The sequence below is a fragment of the Mustelus asterias genome, chromosome 22 (assembly GCF_964213995.1).
Source record: "Mustelus asterias chromosome 22, sMusAst1.hap1.1, whole genome shotgun sequence".
NCBI lineage: Eukaryota > Metazoa > Chordata > Chondrichthyes > Carcharhiniformes > Triakidae > Mustelus > Mustelus asterias.
Genome location: NC_135822.1, coordinates 7,201,598 through 7,220,336, shown reverse-complemented (window position 1 = coordinate 7,220,336; position 18,739 = coordinate 7,201,598). Strand labels below are relative to the sequence as shown.

The 18,739-nt window shown below is 43.0% G+C and overlaps 1 protein-coding gene across 2 annotated transcripts in view; it reads left to right on the top strand.

Annotated features, from left to right (window-relative positions):
• The window catches only part of spsb1 (splA/ryanodine receptor domain and SOCS box containing 1), an 88,924-nt gene extending 72,893 nt beyond the window's left edge, over nt 1–16,031 (top strand). For both annotated transcript variants that reach the window (XM_078238695.1, XM_078238696.1), the window contains one exon: nt 13,638–16,031. In XM_078238695.1, the coding sequence (XP_078094821.1) occupies nt 13,638–13,765 (128 nt within the window). In that variant the 3' untranslated portion in view covers nt 13,766–16,031. The remainder of the gene's footprint in view (nt 1–13,637) is intronic.
• The last annotated feature ends 2,708 nt before the right edge of the window (nt 16,032–18,739 follow it).

Sequence of the window (18,739 nt, the reverse complement as noted above, 5' to 3'; positions counted from 1 at the left end):
GGTTTGAAGTTCTGTGGAACATTTCTTTCCTCGAGGCACAATGTAAACGCAAGTTGTCATTGTTATTTCTCTGAACACACATTCCACTGTTCTGTGAATCTTTTTCTGGTTTTCCCCAAGTTGTTGAACATTGAGCTACAAGCTAATGCGTGCAAATGCAGGTCAAAAATGTAGGGAGACGCCATTTGAATTGCCTTTAGTTATAAACTCCACCCAATCTAATTGGTAAATTCTTTCAGCCGAATTTTTCCAGTTGGGAGAACATTGGAACAAAGGTTAATTTGTCCTCTAACAACTTGTTCGATCTCCTGAAGATCCTCTCCAACTTGTTATATAAAGCCAACACCTTGTGTTTATTTTAGCTTCCAAGCAGGAGACAAATGATGTTCAGCTGGCACCAATCTTATGCAAGCCACCTCCATTAATGCACTGATGTCTAACATTTGTTCCAAATGCTGTCACAACATTCAGCCTATGTTTGGAGCTACAAGGGGCAAAGTTTTCCACCACCACCTGCCGTGGCATGTTTTTGGAGGTAGCCTACCATTGGCTACTGGTGGGATCTTCTGGTCCTGCCACGGTCAACAGAGATTTGGTTTCGCCATCAGTGGGACCGGAAAAGTTTTTAAAAATTTCAGTTTATTCTGTTCCTTTTAGGGTGGCAGAGTGGTTATCACTGCTGCCTCAGAGCATCAAGGAACAGGGGTTCAATTCTGGCCTTGGGTGACTGTCTGCATGGAGTTTGCACATTCTCCCCATGCCTGCGTGGGTTTCCTCCCACAGTCCAAAGATGTGCAGATTGGGTTGATTGGCCATGCTAAATTGCCCCCTGGTGTCAGTGGGTAAATACGCAGGGTGACAGGGATGGGGCCTAGATGGGATTGTTGGCACAGGCTTAATGGGCCGAATGGCCTCCTGCACTGTAGGGATTCTATGATTCAAAATCCTAATGTTATAGAGTGGATTTTCTGATGCTTTCCAGCAGGGCCCAGAACCACACCTCCAAACCTGGTCCACGTATGATTTGAAATGGTTTTGGGTGAGGCAGAATGAGCATGGTCAAAAGCTTTCTTCCTTAATGAAGTTTCTGGAGTTGGACTTGGAACATAGAACAGTACAGCACAGAACAGGCCCTTCGGCCCATGATGTTGTGCCGAGCTTTATCTGAAACCAAGATCAAGCTATCCCACTCCCTATCATCCTGGTGTGCTCCACGTGCCTATCCATTAACCGCTTAAATGTTCCTAAAGTGTCTGACTCCACTATCACTGCAGGCAGTCCATTCCACACCCCAACCACTCTCTGCGTAAAGAACCTACCTCTGATATCCTTCCTATATCTCCCACCACGAACCCTATAGTTATGCCCCTTGTAATAGCTCCATCCACCCGAGGAAATAGTCTTTGAACGTTCACTCTATCTATCCCCTTCATCATTTTATAAACCTCTATTAAGTCTCCCCTCAGCCTCCTCCGCTCCAGAGAGAACAGCCCTATCTCCCTCAACCTTTCCTCATAAGACCTACCCTCCAAACCAGGCAGCATCCTGGTAAATCTCCTCTGCACTCTTTCCAGCGCTTCCACATCCTTCTTATAGTGAGGTGACCAGAACTGCGCACAATATTCCAAATGTGGTCTCACCAAGGTCCTGTACAGTTGCAGCATAACCCCACGGCTCTTAAACTCCAACCCCCTGTTAATAAAAGCTAACACACTATAGGCCTTCTTCACAGCTCTATCCACTTGAGTGGCAACCTTTAGAGATCTGTGGATATGGACCCCAAGATCTCTCTGTTCCTCCACAGTCTTCAGAACCCTACCTTTGACCCTGTAATCCACATTTAAATTAGTCCTACCAAAATGAATCACCTCACATTTATCAGGGTTAAACTCCATTTGCCATTTTTCAGCCCAGCTTTGCATCCTATCTATGTCTCTTTGCAGCCTACAACAGCCCTCCACCTCATCCACTACTCCACCAATCTTGGTGTCATCAGCAAATTTACTGATCCACCCTTCAGCCCCCTCCTCTAAGTCATTAATAAAAATCACAAAGAGCAGAAGACCAAGCACTGATCCCTGTGGCACTCCGCTAGCAACCTGCCTCCAGTCCGAAAATTTTCCATCCACCACCACCCTCTGTCTTCGATCAGATATGATGTGGAGATGCCGGCGTTGGACTGGGGTGAACACAGTAAGAAGTCTCACAACACCAGGTTAAAGTCCAGCAGGTTTATTTGGTAGCAAATTTGCTACCAAATAAACCTGTTGGACTTTAACCTGGTGTTGTGAGACTTCTTACTTCGATCAGATAGCCAGTTACCTATCCAATCGGCCAACTTTCCCTCTATCCCACACCTCCTCACTTTCATCATAAGCCGACCATGGGGGACCTTATCAAACGCCTTACTAAAATCCATGTATATGACATCAACTGCCCTACCTTCATCAACACACTTAGTTACCTCCTCAAAAAATTCAATCAAATTTGTGATGCACGACTTGCCCTTCACAAATCCGTGCTGACTATCCCGGATTAATCCGCATCTTTCTAAATGGTCGTAAATCCCATCCCTAAGGACCTTTTCCATCAATTTACCAACCACCGAAGTAAGACTAACCGGTCTATAATTACCAGGGTCATTTCTATTCCCTTTCTTAAACAGAGGAACCACATTCGCCACTCTCCAGTCCTCTGGCACCATCCCCGTGGACAGTGAGGACCCAAAGATCAAAGCCAAAGGCTCTGCAATCTCATCCCTTGCCTCCCAAAGAATCCTAGGATATATTTCATCAGGCCCAGGGGACTTATCAACCTTCAGTTTATTCAAAACTGCCAGTACATCCTCCCTCCAAACATCTATTTCCTTCAGCCTATCAGCCTGTGACACCTTCTCTTCCTCAAAAACATGGCCCCTCTCCTTGGTGAACACTGAAGAAAAGTATTCATTCATCACCTCGCCTATCTCTAATGACTCCATACACAAGTTCCCACTACTGTCCTTGACCGGCCCTAACCTCACCCTGGTCATTCTTTTATTCCTCACATAAGGGTAAAAAGCCTTAGGGTTTTCCTTGATCCGACCCGCCAAGGACTTCCCATGTCCCCTTCGAGCTCTCCGAAGCCCCTTTTTCAGCTCATTCCTTGCTAACTTGTAACCCTCAATCGAGCCATCTGAACCTTGTTTCCTCATCCCTACATAAGCTTCCCTCTTCCTTTTCACAAGACATTCCACCTCTTTCGTGAACCATGGTTCCCTCACTCGGCCATTTCCTCCCTGCCTGACAGGGACATACCTATCGAGGACACCCAGTATTTGTTCCTTGAAAAAGTTCCACTTTTCATTAGTGCCTTTCCCTGACAGTTTCTGTTCCCATCTTATGCCCCCTAATTCTTGCCTAATCGCATCATAATTACCTCTCCCCCAATTGTAAACCTTGCCCTGCCGTACAGCCCTATCCCCCTCCATTACAATAACAAAAGACACCGAATTGTGGTCACTATCTCCAAAGTGCTCTCCTACAACCAAATCTAACACTTGGCCCCGTTCATTTCCCAGTACCAAATCCAATGTGGCCCCACCTCTTGTCGGCCTATCCACATATTGTGTCAGGAAACCCTCCTGCACACACTGCACAAAAACTGCCCCATCCGAACTATTTGACCTACAAAGGTTCCAATCAATATTTGGAAAGTTAAAGTCTCCCATGACAACTACCCTGTGACCCCCACACATATCCATAATCTGCTTAGCAATTTCTTCCTCCACATCTCTATTACTATTTCGGGGCCTATAGTAAACTCCTAACAACGTGACCGCTCCTTTCCTATTTCTAACTTCAGCCCATATTACCTCAGTGTGCAGATCCCCCTCGAAGTGTCTTTCCACAGCCGTTAAACTATCCTTGATTAACATTGCTACTCCTCCACCTCTTTTACCAGCTTCCCTACACTTACTGAAACATCTATACCCCGGAACGTCCAACAACCATTCCTGCCCTTGTTCTACCCACGTCTCCGTAATGGCCACAACATCGTAGTCCCAAGTACCAATCCACGCCCCAAGTTCATCTACCTTGTTCCGGATGCTCCTTGCATTGAAGTAGACACACTTCAACCCACCTTCCTGTCTACCGGTACCCACCCTTGACCTTGATACCTTCCCCAATACCTCGCCACCCTCAACACTGACTTCTGGACTACAACCCCTTTTCCCACTCCCCTGACAAATTAGTTTAAACCCCCCTGAAGAGCCGTATCAAATTTCCCTCCCAGGATATTGGTGCCCCTCTGGTTCAGGTGCACCCCGTCCTGTTTGTACAGGTCCCCACCTTCCCCAGAATGTGTTCCAATTATCCATGTATCTGAAACCCTCCCTCCTACACCATCCCTGCAACCACATGTTTAACTGCACTCTCTCCCTGTTCCTCAACTTGCTATCACGTGGCACCAGTAACGTACCAGAGATGACCACATGCTTTGTCTTGGCTCTCCGCTTCCAGCCCAGCTCCCGAAATTCCTGTTTTAAATCCCTGTCCCTTCTCTTACCTATGTCGTTGGTACCAATGTGTACCATGACTTGTGACTGTTTCCCCTCCCCCTTAAGAATCCGGAAAACACAGTCCGAGATGTCATGGGCCCTGGCATCTGGTAGGCAACATACCATCCTCGAGTCTCGTTTGCTGCCACAGAACCTCCTATCTATCCCTCTAACTAACGAGTCCCCAATAACTATTGCCCTCCTGCTCTTCCCCTTACCCTCCCGAGCCACAGAGACGGACACAGTGCTGGAGATCCTCTCACTGCGACTCACCACTGGTATGTCGTCCCCCTCAACTGTATCCAAAGCGGAATACTTGTTGCTAAGGGGAACGACCACAGGGGATCCCTGCACTGACTGCTTCCTCCCAGCCCCTCTCACCGTCGCCCATCTATTTTCATTCCTCGGAGTAACTGTATCCCTAAAGCTTCTGTCTATGGCTGCCTCTGCCTCCCTAATGATCCTACGTTCATCCAACTCCAGCTCCAGTTCCCTAACACTGTTTTGGAGGAGCTGCAGATGGGTGCACTTCCCACAGATTTAATCAGCAGGGACACTGACGTCGTCCCTCACCTCAAACATAGTGCAAGAGGAACATTGCACTGCCTGCACACCCATCCCCTCTGGATACTCTAGACTTGAATGTATGATTTTCCCCCACTGCGCACACAGTTCCACTCCCTAAAATTAACCCACTGGGTTTCGTAGTTGGATTGATCGGGTGCCAATACAGGTTGAGCAATATGATCAGGAAAAGTTTGCAAATCTTGTTGCTCCATACATGTAGAACAATATCAAAATGTGAGCATGAAGATGACACTGTGTAAATGTAAGAGGAAGTTGGCAGGCTACACAATGAAGCAATTGGGTAGTGGGATTTGTCTTGTGACATTTCCTGTCTATAGTTGGGATGGCAGCTAATTGTCTGAAAATTAAAGACTCTCTATTGTAACTTGTGTCTGCTTGAGTCTTGTAAAGGTTGGCTGACTGCCCTCAGAGTGATGCAAGGGAATCTTTTCTTAAAAATGCTTTGGTGTACCCAAAGAGCTTTGTGTGTATTTGGCTGAATGGTTTAACTGGTCTGACATTTGCCTGTTCTGGTCTATAGATTTTACTTCAAGTCATTTGAGAGCATAATTTTGGGTGAATCTAGTGATGAGATTCTGTTGAAGGCTAGGCTGGGCCGAACTGTCCTGGGCTTGGTTCTAATCCTGCTATGAAGCATCAGAGTTGGATTAACCACCACCTCTCTCCCATCACTCACAGTTCAACTGTGAAGAAACTGACACTAATATCCAGGTCTGACCAAGAACTTATTACTACTGAAGAGGATCAGTTCCGATATAAGGTCATCCAGACTAAATGCTAGCTCCACACTCTCTCCTCAGATGCTGTCAGACCTGTTGAGATTTTCCAGCATTTTCTGTTTTTTTTTCCAATATAGAGTTTCAAAGCAAGATGGCATTGGAGCGAGGTGACTACTTGCAACCTTTGCCCAGCCTACCTTCCAATTCTATCTTTTACACGTTCTATGCTTCTAAAACTTCATTCCAACTCTTTCAAACTCTCTAGCAATGCTCTTTCTCTACACCCTAGCTATGACTGTAACACTACATTCTGCACTCTCCCCTTTCCTTCTCTATGAACAGTATGCTTTGTCTGTATAGCACGCAAGAAACAATACTTTTTACTGTATGTTAATACATGTGACAATAAATCAAATCAAGAAGATGTGGTATTGGACTGAATCAAGCTATTATGAACTAAGCTGAAGGGAATTACTCCTAGTCACTTGGGTAGTATAGAACTGAATATTGAAAAAGAACCATCCCATTGCAGTACAGAGTTTGTGCAGTTGGAGGTGGCTTCTCTTTCGGATACAGGCTCCCGCTGTTGCAAGTTTTAAATACCATCAGAACAGATGTCCCGGAGGGGCTGAATTAACACAACTTTTTGTTTTTGTCAATGAGTTTGACTGTTGCACTTCTTGGGTTTAGGATCTGTCTAGAAAGGTCAGTCTGCTTTTCTTGGCAGTATGCCCTGCATCCGTCGGAACAATGACTGGACTTTAGCTGTCACTGAACAGTCAGTTTCTCCAGGGAGGCGTACAGTGGGGTCAGCTGCTATTCCAAACCTAGTAAGTCTATCCTTTTGAGGGCATCCGTAGCATTTCTTTCTGCCAGTTTACAGTTTATTCAGAGATTGCCCCTACAAGTTCTTTAGGCTTAGTGATTCTTTTTGTATTTGACTTAAGAATTTTACAGCGCCTGTTGCATAAATATACTGTTCTATTTATTCCTCCCTGAAGCTTTTCAATTGTCCTGTGTTTGCCAGTTTTGTTTGGATAGTTGGGCTGTTTACCTATAAAACATATTTACTTTGTACACTCAGTGTACAAATCAGTCATCCTGTCCCTGGGTGATAGAGCTGTTTATGTATACAACCCATTGCTTTGCACATGTAGTGTGCGATCAGTCATCCTGTCCCTGGCTGATGAACTAGGATACGATCAGATTTCCAGAGCTGATTATCAAGATTAGAGACAGTAGGCAGCTGGACACCAGCTGTTCAGTTCCTGACCCTAACTAAAAGCACTGGTTTCACATGTAAAAGTAAAATTTATTAACCACAAGTAAGGCTTACATTATCACTGCAATGAAGTTGCTGTGAAATTTCCCTAGCTGCCACACTCCAGAGCCTGTTGGGGTCAATGCACCTAACCAGCATGACTTTTAGAACGTGGGAGGAAACTGGAGCACCTAGAGGAAACCCACGCAGACATGGGGAGAATGTGCAAACTCCACACTGACCCAAGCTGGGAATCGAACCCAGATCCCTGACTCTGTGAAGCAGCAGTGCTAGCCACTGTGCTGCCCTGTAACTTGCTGTACTTGCACCTGTGAAAGGCTTTTTTGAACATAATGGCTTTTAGAGGTATTTTGGGGAGGGAGGGAGAAATGAGCAGATTGCAATGATGTATGTTAGTAACTGAAGTGTGAACATCTGTATGATAAAGTGAATGGTGGACACCAATCTACAATGTCCTCTCTTGGTAGGTCACTCGGGCTCAACATGGGTTTGCTAGGGTACATAAACTATTTTTCCTAATGGGTGAAGTCCAGAACATGGATACCATCAGAGCAGCAAGGTGATTAGCACTGCTGCCTCAGTGCCAGTTCAATTCTGGTCTTCGGTGACTGTCTCCCTGTGTCTGTGGTTTCCTCCCGGGCGCTCTGGTCTCCTCCCACACTCCAAAGATAAAGTTTACTTATTAGTCACAAGTAGGCCTACATTAACACTGCAATGAAGTTACTGTGAAAATCCCCTAGTCGCCATGCTCTGGCACCTGTTCGGGTACACCGAGGGAGAATTTGGCGTGGTCAATGTACCTAACCAACACGTCTTTCGGACTGTGGGAGGAAACTGGAGCACCCGGAGGAAACCCACGCAGATACGGGGAGAATATGCAGACTCCGCACTGACAGTGACCCAAGCCGGGAATCGAACCCGGGTCCCTGGTGCTGAGCGGCAGCAATGCTAACCGAGTTAGATTGATTTGGCCATGCTAAATTGTCCTTTTTAGTGTCGGGGGATTAGCAGGGTAAATAACATGGGGTTATGGGGATAGGCCTGGGTGGGATTGGTGCAGGCGCAATGGGCTGAGTGGCCTCCTTCTGCACTAGGGATTCTATGGTAGAAGCATAACCTTTTATAAATAGTGATGTCAGGATGTGCAAGGGTGGTGGACATCTGTAATGCTGTCCCCAAAAGCTGTGGAGGCTGGGAATCACTTGAGAATTTCAGAACCGAGATCGATTAGATTTCTGTTGTCGGGGAATTAAGGATTATTGAGCCAAGGGGGATGTATAGCATGAAGATGTAGATTGGTCATGCTCACTACCTAGCTCAAAGTCTGGTGTGGGTTTCAGTTCATGGGGCACTGGCATCAGTACTAGGGGAAAGTGGAGGTTGTACTGTTGGGGTGGCCAAGAGAAAAGCAGCATGGGGTCAAAAAGGGATGAGGCAAAATTACTGGCTCTTAAATGCACACAATATTCAGCAAAAAGTAAATGAATTAAGGACCCACAAATTGAGGTTAATGGGTCTGATCAAAGATCAAAACTAGGAGCTAAATATTCAAGGGTGTGGGACTTTTAAGGAAAGGGTGGAGCAGTAGCTTTGTTAGTACGAGATGGAATAAGTACGATAGCAAGGAATCTTGGACCTGAAGATGCAGAATCCATATGGGTGGAGGTAAGAAATAGAATAAATCTGGAGATAATGTGGGTATACTAAAAAGGCAGTACTTCAATCATGAATATCTTTAATCATCTTGTAGGTTGGGGAAAATAAAATTGATGGGGTCGCCATGTGGAAGAGGTCATGAGTGTGTTCAAGACAATTTCCTAGAACAATATGCTGTTTAAACTGCCTCTTGTGAAGGTTTCTGCACTGCCGTGGCGCCAGGACTTGGGATGTAAGCCTAGACCCCTGGGTGTGAATTGTGGACTGGCATCTTGGCTTGAGATGGAAACCAGTCTGCCTATTTCTAAGGGTGCTGGTAATATCAATTTTCCACTTCTCTGCATTCTATACGTGGCTATCTGCACCTTTCAAGTTCTTTGATTCTAGAAATTAGCAAGGGTACACCTACACTGATCTCCCAGTTATCTTGGTAAGCTGTTTCCTATCAATAGGACGATTTACACCTAGTTCTGTCTAGATGCCTGCTAATCTTGTTACTGGGAAAATCAAATCTTGTGAATGCTGGGTTACTGCTATCACTAGGCAGATTTCTACTTGTTGCTGGACATCCTATCATGTCGTGTTAAATTCTTACTGCTGTTACTAGGTGGATCCATGACAGTATTATTGACAAGTTTGCAGATGACACCAAAGTAGGTGGGAAGGCAGAGTCTACTGAGGGATATAGACAGCTTAGGTGAGTGGGCAAAAAATTAGCAGATGGAATGTAATGTAGGAAAATGAGAAGTCATGCACTTTGATGGGAAGAAAAGGAGCTGAATATTTAAATGGATAAAGACTGCAGCACAGAGGGATTTGGGGATTCTCATGCATAAATCACAAAGCTAGCATGCATGTTCAGCACATAATTGGGAAGGTAAATGGAATATTGGCTTTAATTTTAAAGGGAATGGAGTATAAAATTGAGACGCCCCGCTAAAACTAAACAAGGCATTAGTTAGACCACACCTGGAGTACTGTGAGCAGTTTTGTGCCCCTTACCCAAGGAAAAATATATTGGCATTGGAGGCTTGGCAGAGAAGGAATTTCTTGAAGAGGTTGAATAGGTTGGATCTGTACTCATTAGAGTTTGGAAGAAATGAGAGGCAACCTTATTGAGACATAGGATTGATAGGTTGGACAGTGAAGTTGTTTCCTCTTGAGAGAAGGGAAAATCTCCGAGTAAGAGGTTACCCATTTAAGACTGAGAATTTCTTCTCTCAAAGGGTAGTGAATCTGTGCAATTCTTTACCGTAGAGGCTGGGTCATTAAGTATATTCGAGGCTGAGAGAGATTGTTTTTATAGGGGGAATCAAGGTTATGGGGACAAGGCAGGAAAGTGGGGTTGAGGATTATATCGGGTGAATAATTATCTTATTGAATAGCAGAGCAGACTCTATGGGTCAAATGGCCTACTTCTGCTCTTGTGTTGTCTTGGACGCAAGTTGTGGCCGTGTGCTTGCTCTCACTTGTCTCGTTATGTATTTACTTGTAATTCACCTGTTCATTTAATGTCCTGACTCCAGACTCTCCTTTGAAGATTTAAGATTGCCACCCCCTCTACAAGCATTTTTTGTGATTATTGGTTTACAATAAAAATGGCCATCACTAATTTATTTGGCACTTAATTGGCCAAGTCATTTGGGCCACAAGGTCAGCTGGTTTGGGGGGCGGGTAGTGGGAAGAGAGAAGAGTCTGTTTTTAGGTTGCTTTTCTTCAGCTTGGAGTGAGTGTCCTTTGGAACAATGGAAGGATCTTTTTTTTCCACTGGCACTGATCGCAACTGATTTTTGGAATGTTTGATTCTGATACTGACTGACCTGTGACATGAAGGACGTTGAGAAAAGCAAAATTATCCACACTTGTAAAGATTAATATTCAGTTTACTTTGATAATTAAACTGCACTGAAGCAGTTAATGTCCTTTTTGGTATATTCTGTAGGAGTTGGCCTACATTGTGAGAGGCACCAGCATTCTCCTTGATTTTTATTTTGGTTTATAGTGGAATAAAATGACACAACGAATCTTGTTCCTCACTCAGTTATTCAGTTCATAGTTTGTGGAGATCAAATGGGACCATTCCATGAAAAGTCTGAGCTTTATTCCAATAGCTGCATTTAACTTGGATGGCACAGTGTGTAGCTCATTGTAGGTGCTACGGAATTAATCTGTTTCTGATCCTAGCCAGGCTGTCAAACTGCCAAGGGGGAATTAGACACTTGTTTCTGAAAGCAAGGAAAATTTGACTTGAGCAAGTGTAGCACCATATTATTCAACTCTCAATATAAATGATTAATTATACCAAGGGCTGAGAGGCTGTGGAACACATTACCAGCATTGGCAATGAAAGCAGAAAGACAAATGTTAACATACAAGGAGAGTTTCGTTCTGATGTTGGGTATTAGCTAGGTTATAATGAAGTCTTGGTTCTTGTAGTTACTACTGCGTGTGTGTGTGTGTATATATATACAGTAAAGGATTTAAGCTAGGTGCTGTCTCCAAGCTTGCTTGTGCGCACAGCTCTGTCCAACACTAGATTACCCCCCCCCCCCCCCCCCCCCCTAGCTGTGGGTTATTTGTTCTCTTGCTTCACTGTGTGGGCAGCAATGTACTCGGTCCCACATTAACCTTTTGTACGGCAGACCCTTGTACTAGAAGTTCCATGCTTTCTTAAAGGAAAAGGGAATGCAAGGGTGTGGGACCCAGGCAGACAATCCATGGGGAGGATAACCATCAACAAAGACTGTTTGGGTGAAACAAGCTATTTCTGTTATGCTTTCTCTTTAACAGCTGAATCAAAAGATCCATTTGGCTGAGGTCAGTTAACAAGGCCTGACTTATTGACTGGGTAGATGGTACTTTCTTTAAAACACAATGCCAGCAAGGCCAAGGATAACTACTACCTTTTGCTGACAATGTTAAGCTTATGTAGTGTCGAAACTGGATATTATGGAACAAAAGCTACTCCATCTAAGTGTAAAAAAAAATATTGGAAATCCAACAGTTCTGAGCTGTCATGCGCAGCTTGTTCAGCCAATACGTTATAACCTTTCCTATTTTACTTCACTGTTCTCTGTTGCACCCACCTACCTGAGGAGGGATTGCCAAATACTAGAAATTGAACTGATGTTAAAGACCAGGACTGGAATTCTCCGATCTTGCCCGCCGCTGGGGTTCTCCAGTCCCACTGCAACGAATGGAGATTTGGCCGAGCGGCAAATTCGCTGTTCCTGCTGGCAGCAGGGACTGGGTGTGCGAGACTGGAGAATTCCAGCCCTGATGATGTGACCAGGTCACCACTGGGTAAGTGTTCTTGTTTACAACTGCACTCTGACAGGAAAACTCAAATCCTAGACCTCAGCAGGTCGGGCAGCATCTGGAAAGAGTGAACGTGTGTTTAGGGCCAATTGCCTTTACTCAGAACTGGGAAAAGTTAGAAGACCTGTAATAGATTTTAAGCAAACTCATACGTTGTGTTTAATTCAATTTTGGAAAAATTTACAAAAGTGCAGTGTCATCAGATTGCACTAAAGTTATAATTTTGTGGTTATTACAATTCCATGTTCTGATTTCATATGAGCACATTTTATGGTGACCCCCTTAAATCAGGCTTTGTTCTAAATAAGGAAGGAACTTTGCCTTCAATGTCCAAGTTGCTGGTGAAGTAATTTTTTTTCTTTTAATAACTTGCTGCTGAGCTTGTGATGGAATAACCTTTGTGGGAATGGAGCAAAGTGTGGTAAATAGTTAAAAGGGCAAGGACAAATACTTAGAATGTTTACCTTTGCCAACTTGCCCATTCAAGATTGGGAACTTCTCTTGGTTTTGTTACTATCTGTTTTTCAATTCCTTCAATGAAGCCATTCCATTGTCTTTATTGTCTAATTCAAAGTTTCAGAATCTGCTTTATCAGTTTTCAGTACTGAACATTCACACAGCCAGCTGAAGGGACAGTTCCTCCCAATTGATTTGGAATGAATACTATTTTTCATTGCTAAGTACTTTAATTCAATTTCTCTTGTGCAAAGTTGGTTTAATCGTTAGGACTTGACCGTAATCTGATAGTGTTGCTTTCCCTGTAGCATGACCATTCATGCAACCTCTTTAAGGATGTTAAATGTCACAAACGCTACACGCATTGCAAGATACAAGACGGTGGGAGCAGAAAGCAACATAGTTGAGTTTAAATTGAAACATCTGTCTAATCCCATAAACCAAGCTTATTGTGTGTGTATACAAGTACCTAGTATCGATGCAACTTAATGTCATTAATCTTTGAAAAGTTAACCTGGTGTTCCCTACACTACGGTATTTCACATGGAAATATTTTCGCATTTCCTAATTGGTGTTAACCGTTTCATCACAAACCCAGGCGCACAAATGGATTGTAGTAATCAGTTGTGTGGCAAGCAATGATTGAGGGGAATAAGTGTGTGGTAGGAGATGTTTTTAATTTTGCATCTTTGACATTGGTAATGCCTTTTGAAGTTGAAACGCATTCTGAATAATTACTTTTGGAATGGTTACTCGAGACACTAAAGATACAAAAGTCTGAGGTCACGTACCAACCGAATCAGGAACAACTTGTTCCCTGCTGCCATCAGACTTTTGAATGAACCTACCGTACATGAAGTTGATCTTTCCCTACACCCTAGCTATGACTGTAACACTACGTTCTGCACCCTCCTTTCCTTCACCACTATGTACTCTATGAATGGTACGCTTTGTCTGTATAGCGTGCAAAAAAACAATACTTTTCACTGTATACCAAGACAATAAATCACATCAATATAATTTTATGTAACAAAAAACCCCGTGTTCACACTTTTTTTTCCCCCCTCTTTTATTTCAGCTGAACCACTGCCACTGATGGATCTTTGTCGACGTTCAGTACGGGTCGCTCTAGGCAAGGATCGCTTAAATGAAATCCACTCGCTACCACTACCAGCCTCCCTGAAGAGTTACCTTCTGTACCAGTGACAACTTTAAAACAATGGACTCTTTAAAAAGACATGTATGCAGGCAAATACGATGTTTATCCTCCATCCATCCGTTATGCGGTGGGCATTATTTTCAAACTCATCCGATCATCATTCTCCTCCCACCCCACCTAAGTGCAGCAACTCAACAAAATATTTTTTGTTTAAACTTTTAAAAATACAATTATTTTGAGGATCTAAGGAGGTTTTACGTCTTGCGGGGGGGAAGGGGGTGTGAATATTTCTTTTGGTGTATTGTCGATGCGAACATTTCCATTAATCTTTTCCAAAATCAAAATGCAGAACTAATTCTTCCAATTTGGGGATTTGCTTGTTGTTGATTTCAGAAGCAGCTTTTCCTTTTTTTTTTAATTTTTAAATTTGGTGCAAAAAATTTTCTTTTTCAAAAAAAAATTAGAAATCTATCCCTATTTTCTGCTGTCAGCAAATAGCGCTGAGCGACCAGTATATTAGCTGCTATAGAAGTCTTTAAGGATCAATAGTGCCAGATGGTAAACAGGATGGGGCAGGGAGGGGAAGAGGGAATGATAAAACTTACATTGGAGATTTTTGAAATGCAGGGGAAATATTTGCAGACTGGTCCAATTCTAGTTGAGTCCTTGAAGGATCCAAAGGGAACCGTTACACTATCTAACATTGATTTCCTTACCTCCGTGGTTTTTTTCCAGGTAGAAAACTAAACCAAATCTTTTTTTAAATTATTAAATTACCTCACCTCTTTTGGTCCAATCTCTTTTTTTTTTAGTTGACTTATTGCTTTTTTTGTGGTAACTGCAATGCACAAGAATATATCTGCATTGTGAATTAAAGGACTGCTATCTCTTTTCAGCCAAACACTTTATTAAAAGTAAAACAACCCACAAAGAATCTTACTAGCAGGTCTGGTAGAAAGCTCCTATAATAGCTTCACTTCACAAACTGTATAAGTGACTAGTTTTGGGGACTGTACCTGATGTGTCCGAATGTGATGCAGCATCTATTGGTTTTAAATGTGCAATATGTGAATGAAATGGTTGTTTTAAAGCTATCTTGAAATAAAATTTAACTTTTCAGTTGGGTTTTGTTTACTTCTAGAGCAGAAAGTGGTTGTGATGGAGTTGAAATCCTACAGATGTCTGCAATAGGGCATTGACAGAATGCCTGTTAAATATGCCTCTTGCTTCGTTCCCTGCCATTGTCCAATGCTTTCCATATATATTCTCCAACATGTAACAGTGCTAATCTTTTTCACTATCTTTGCACTATCTTGCTGTTTTTCCAAATATCTACATTTTTCTATAAAGGCACTACTGATGCAAGTTTGTACAATTTCCTTGTCTTTGACCTGTTTCGGTTTAGCAGCAAGGTATTAACCTGATTAAGAGAACAGCCAAAATAGACTCTTTACAGGCCATGTATAGAAGAATAAGCATCCATTGAAAGCTGCTGTCGGGTGCCTTTTTTAGTAAGCCTTAAGCAATTTAATTTGCCGTGTATCCAGGGAAGGGGGAGATTGTTTAAAGGGTGAATTTTAAGCTGACGATTTTACCAAGCGATGTTCATAATTGAACTCTCTGCATTAAACAATATTGAGACAGAGGCTGGCCAACCTAATCATTTACAGTCAGCATGACCATGTACCTCGTCTAATGTGACAGCAAATAAAATGTTGGTCCAAATGCTTATATTGGCTTAAAGCTCCAATATGGAGTAGATCAGGCCCGCAGAGGAGTAATTTGATTTGGATGTACCTCTATGACTTATTCAATTTTCCTGATTCCTTTGGAATACAGTATGTAACTGCCTGAACTTGCATCAAATGTTAACTGTATATACCTACCAACTTCATCCTTTACTGTAATCTCACGAAGGGGTGTCATCTGTAAAGGGTTGTTTTTTTTCTTGAGTACTTCTGGTCTGGGGAAACTGAAGAACTGCCATCTTCCATCACTCTGATCTCCTCCTGTGCAAGTAAGGAAATGCCTGCCAAAAACTTTTTGAAGAATTCTCCACCTTTCATTCATCTGCTCCCTCTTAAAATGAACATTTTCTAAAAGGAGCAGTGTTGGAGTCTCAAAGCAAAGAATTTTAGCCTATTGGCTGTCTTACAAGAAAATGAAAATGTATCTGACACACACACACATGGTTGCAGTAATTGCCGGGTGAACTCTAAGATCTTGGGGAAAAACCTGAAGGGGAATCTCATCAACCAGAAAAGGCTTTGTACCAGTTGAATGCTTTTCTAATTGTACCTTTTTTTTGAAAAACCCCAATAAGAAAATCCCGCTGTTCCTTGAACATCCTGAAGTGTTCGAGTGATTGCAGCAGTGATCAGGATCTTTTTAAATCTATTTAAATATCCTGCTTGTGGCAGGGGTGAGAGTGGCCTGTGCCAATCTAGATTGTTAAAACCAGTTTTAATTTATTGCAAGACTATCTAAGTGGTTACCTTGTGTTCCCCTTGGAACGTTGCACAGACTGAAGGGATGCATCTGTTCTTGATTTCAGCCATCATTGTCTATCATTTGAACTTGCTTTTCACTAATCCCATGCAACATGTACATGAACTTGAATCTATTGAGCTGTCCTCAACAATATTCCATCATTGCAGTCCTGTATGATTTGGAAACATTAACTCTTTATCCACTATGCTGTAGATATTGTATACAACCTAATAAAGTCTATTAAGAATAGAAGAAATGTGGTACTCTTCATTGCAAATGTCTAATTCATTAATAGCTTGCTCTCAAACTACACTAGTTGAATTAGATGATGAAAGTGCTGTAGTTAGTAAGGTGTTGACAAATCTGCAGCAGCATATTTCACCCCCTCCAACCCCATTTCTTCCTCTTTCCCCCTCGCCCAAAACCTATTGCACTCTGATAGTCTGGTAATAGAAATATCCAAAAACTCTGCCAATTCCTTTTAGTTCTGCGCATAAATTTTAAGTCCTGGACTTGGTTTCATTTCATTGGAACCTAGCTGGACTGGCCAGTTTGTTTTTTGTTTAATTGGTTCTTGGGACGTGAGCATTGCGGGCAAGGCCAGCATTTATTGGCCATGAGCAAGTGGTGGTGAACCACCATCTTGAACCACAGCTGTTCATGTGATTATAGGTACATCAACCAATTTGGGCCTGTTGGGGGCTTCCAAGATTTTCACCTCTACAGTGGGAGAACAGTATTTACAGTTCTAAGTCTTAGTGGTGGTGATCCCATGCATTTGCTGCCCTTAGTCTGCCACCCAGAAAGACATGTGGATTTGGAAGGAGCCTTGGTGAATTGCTGCAATTCATGGTGGGGTACACGGCTGCCATGATGCACCAGTGATGGAGGGAGTTGATGTTCAAGGTGGCCGATGAGGTGTTGATCAAGCCGATGGCTTTGAGTGTTGCAGGGGCTGCGCTCATCCAGGAAGAGAAGCACCAAAAGAAAATACATAACTAGAAGTCTAGTGTCGCCCACTAATAACCAGCCAAACTTGTCCTGTGACTCATTGTACTTGTTGGAAGTGACGCACATTCATACGCCCAGACTTGTCTTCTGCAAACAAAAGAAATATGTTCAAGTCTTGCACCTTGCCCAGGAGCGCATGTTCTCCATGATAACACTTCAACCAATCGGAGTTGACTTGCTAACCAATTGGCACCCTTTGCAAATTGGTTAGCAATAGTGCAAAAATAACAATAGTGCAAATTGTTACAATTGTTTTGGCGTTCTTGCATCTGACCTGGTCAGTGCGAGTTGAAAAACTTCAGCGACATGTTTTGTTTTAGCAAACAATGCTCCAGTTGAGTAAAGATTCTTTGGTTCAGAGACTGGGATGGTTTTGTTTTTGGAGATGCATGATTAATCAAGTGTCTCACCTTTTCCCTTGTCCAGAAAAGGTGCATTGAGGACTCCAACTTGCATACAGACCGAAACATCTGTATGCAAAAAGATTATTTTGTCCTTCGAATCCCTACAATGCAGAAGAGGCCACTTGGCCCATTGAGTGTGCACTGACTCTGACTTTTTTTACCCAGGCCCTCTTCCCCTGCCCTATACCTGTAATGCCACACATTTACTGTGGCTAATCCACCTAACCTGCGCACCTTTTGGAATATGGGAGTAAACCCACACAGACACGGAGAATGTGCAAACGGCATAGTCACCCAAGGCTGGAATTTAGTCTGGGTCCCTGGGGCGGTGAGGCAGCAGTGCTAACCGTGCTGCCACCGTGCCACCCTGATCAATTGAAAGATGATGCTGGATTAAATTAGCTTTGTAAGATCTGCCAATGGGTTCCTTATTTCTCGTCTCCTGAGGTTTAAGTCACTATCTTAAGATCAAGTTGATTGGAACTGCATTTCCATCTGAATGCGAGGGTGTTTTTGTGCATACGTTGGAATCTGTCTTCCACTGAGGCTGCAAATAGGTGAAAATACAGTTGGGCTGAACTTCCCATGCAATATACCTTGCTGCCATTTGTTCTTGAGGCAATACAAACAAGAGTCTGAGCTGTGATACCATGGGCCTGTATCACAGGAGCCAACACGTTCAGGGGATTGATATTTAAAACACCAATGATGTTGAACAGAAAAAAACAGTTGACCTCCGTTAGATGTAGAACCTGCACTAGATATGGCATGGGCAAAAATAGTATTAAATAAGAAAATGCTGTTTTGCTCAACAACGCCGCTCATTATCTTTGTGGGTTGAGACTGCGTTGCATTGAAATAGGATAATTCTATAAAGTAGACAAAGTTCTGATTTGAATATGTTCTTCCAACTGATTTTAAACAGTTTGGGCTTATACTTGCTGGAGTTTAGAAGGATGAGGGGGCGGCGGGGGGAGGAGGATCTGATCATGGTGTATAAAATTTTAAAAGAGATTATTGATAGAGTAAATGTAGACCAAATGTTTCCTCTAATGGGACAATCTCGCACAAGAGGTCACAGGTATAGGTTGAGAGGCTGTAGATTTAAAACTGAGA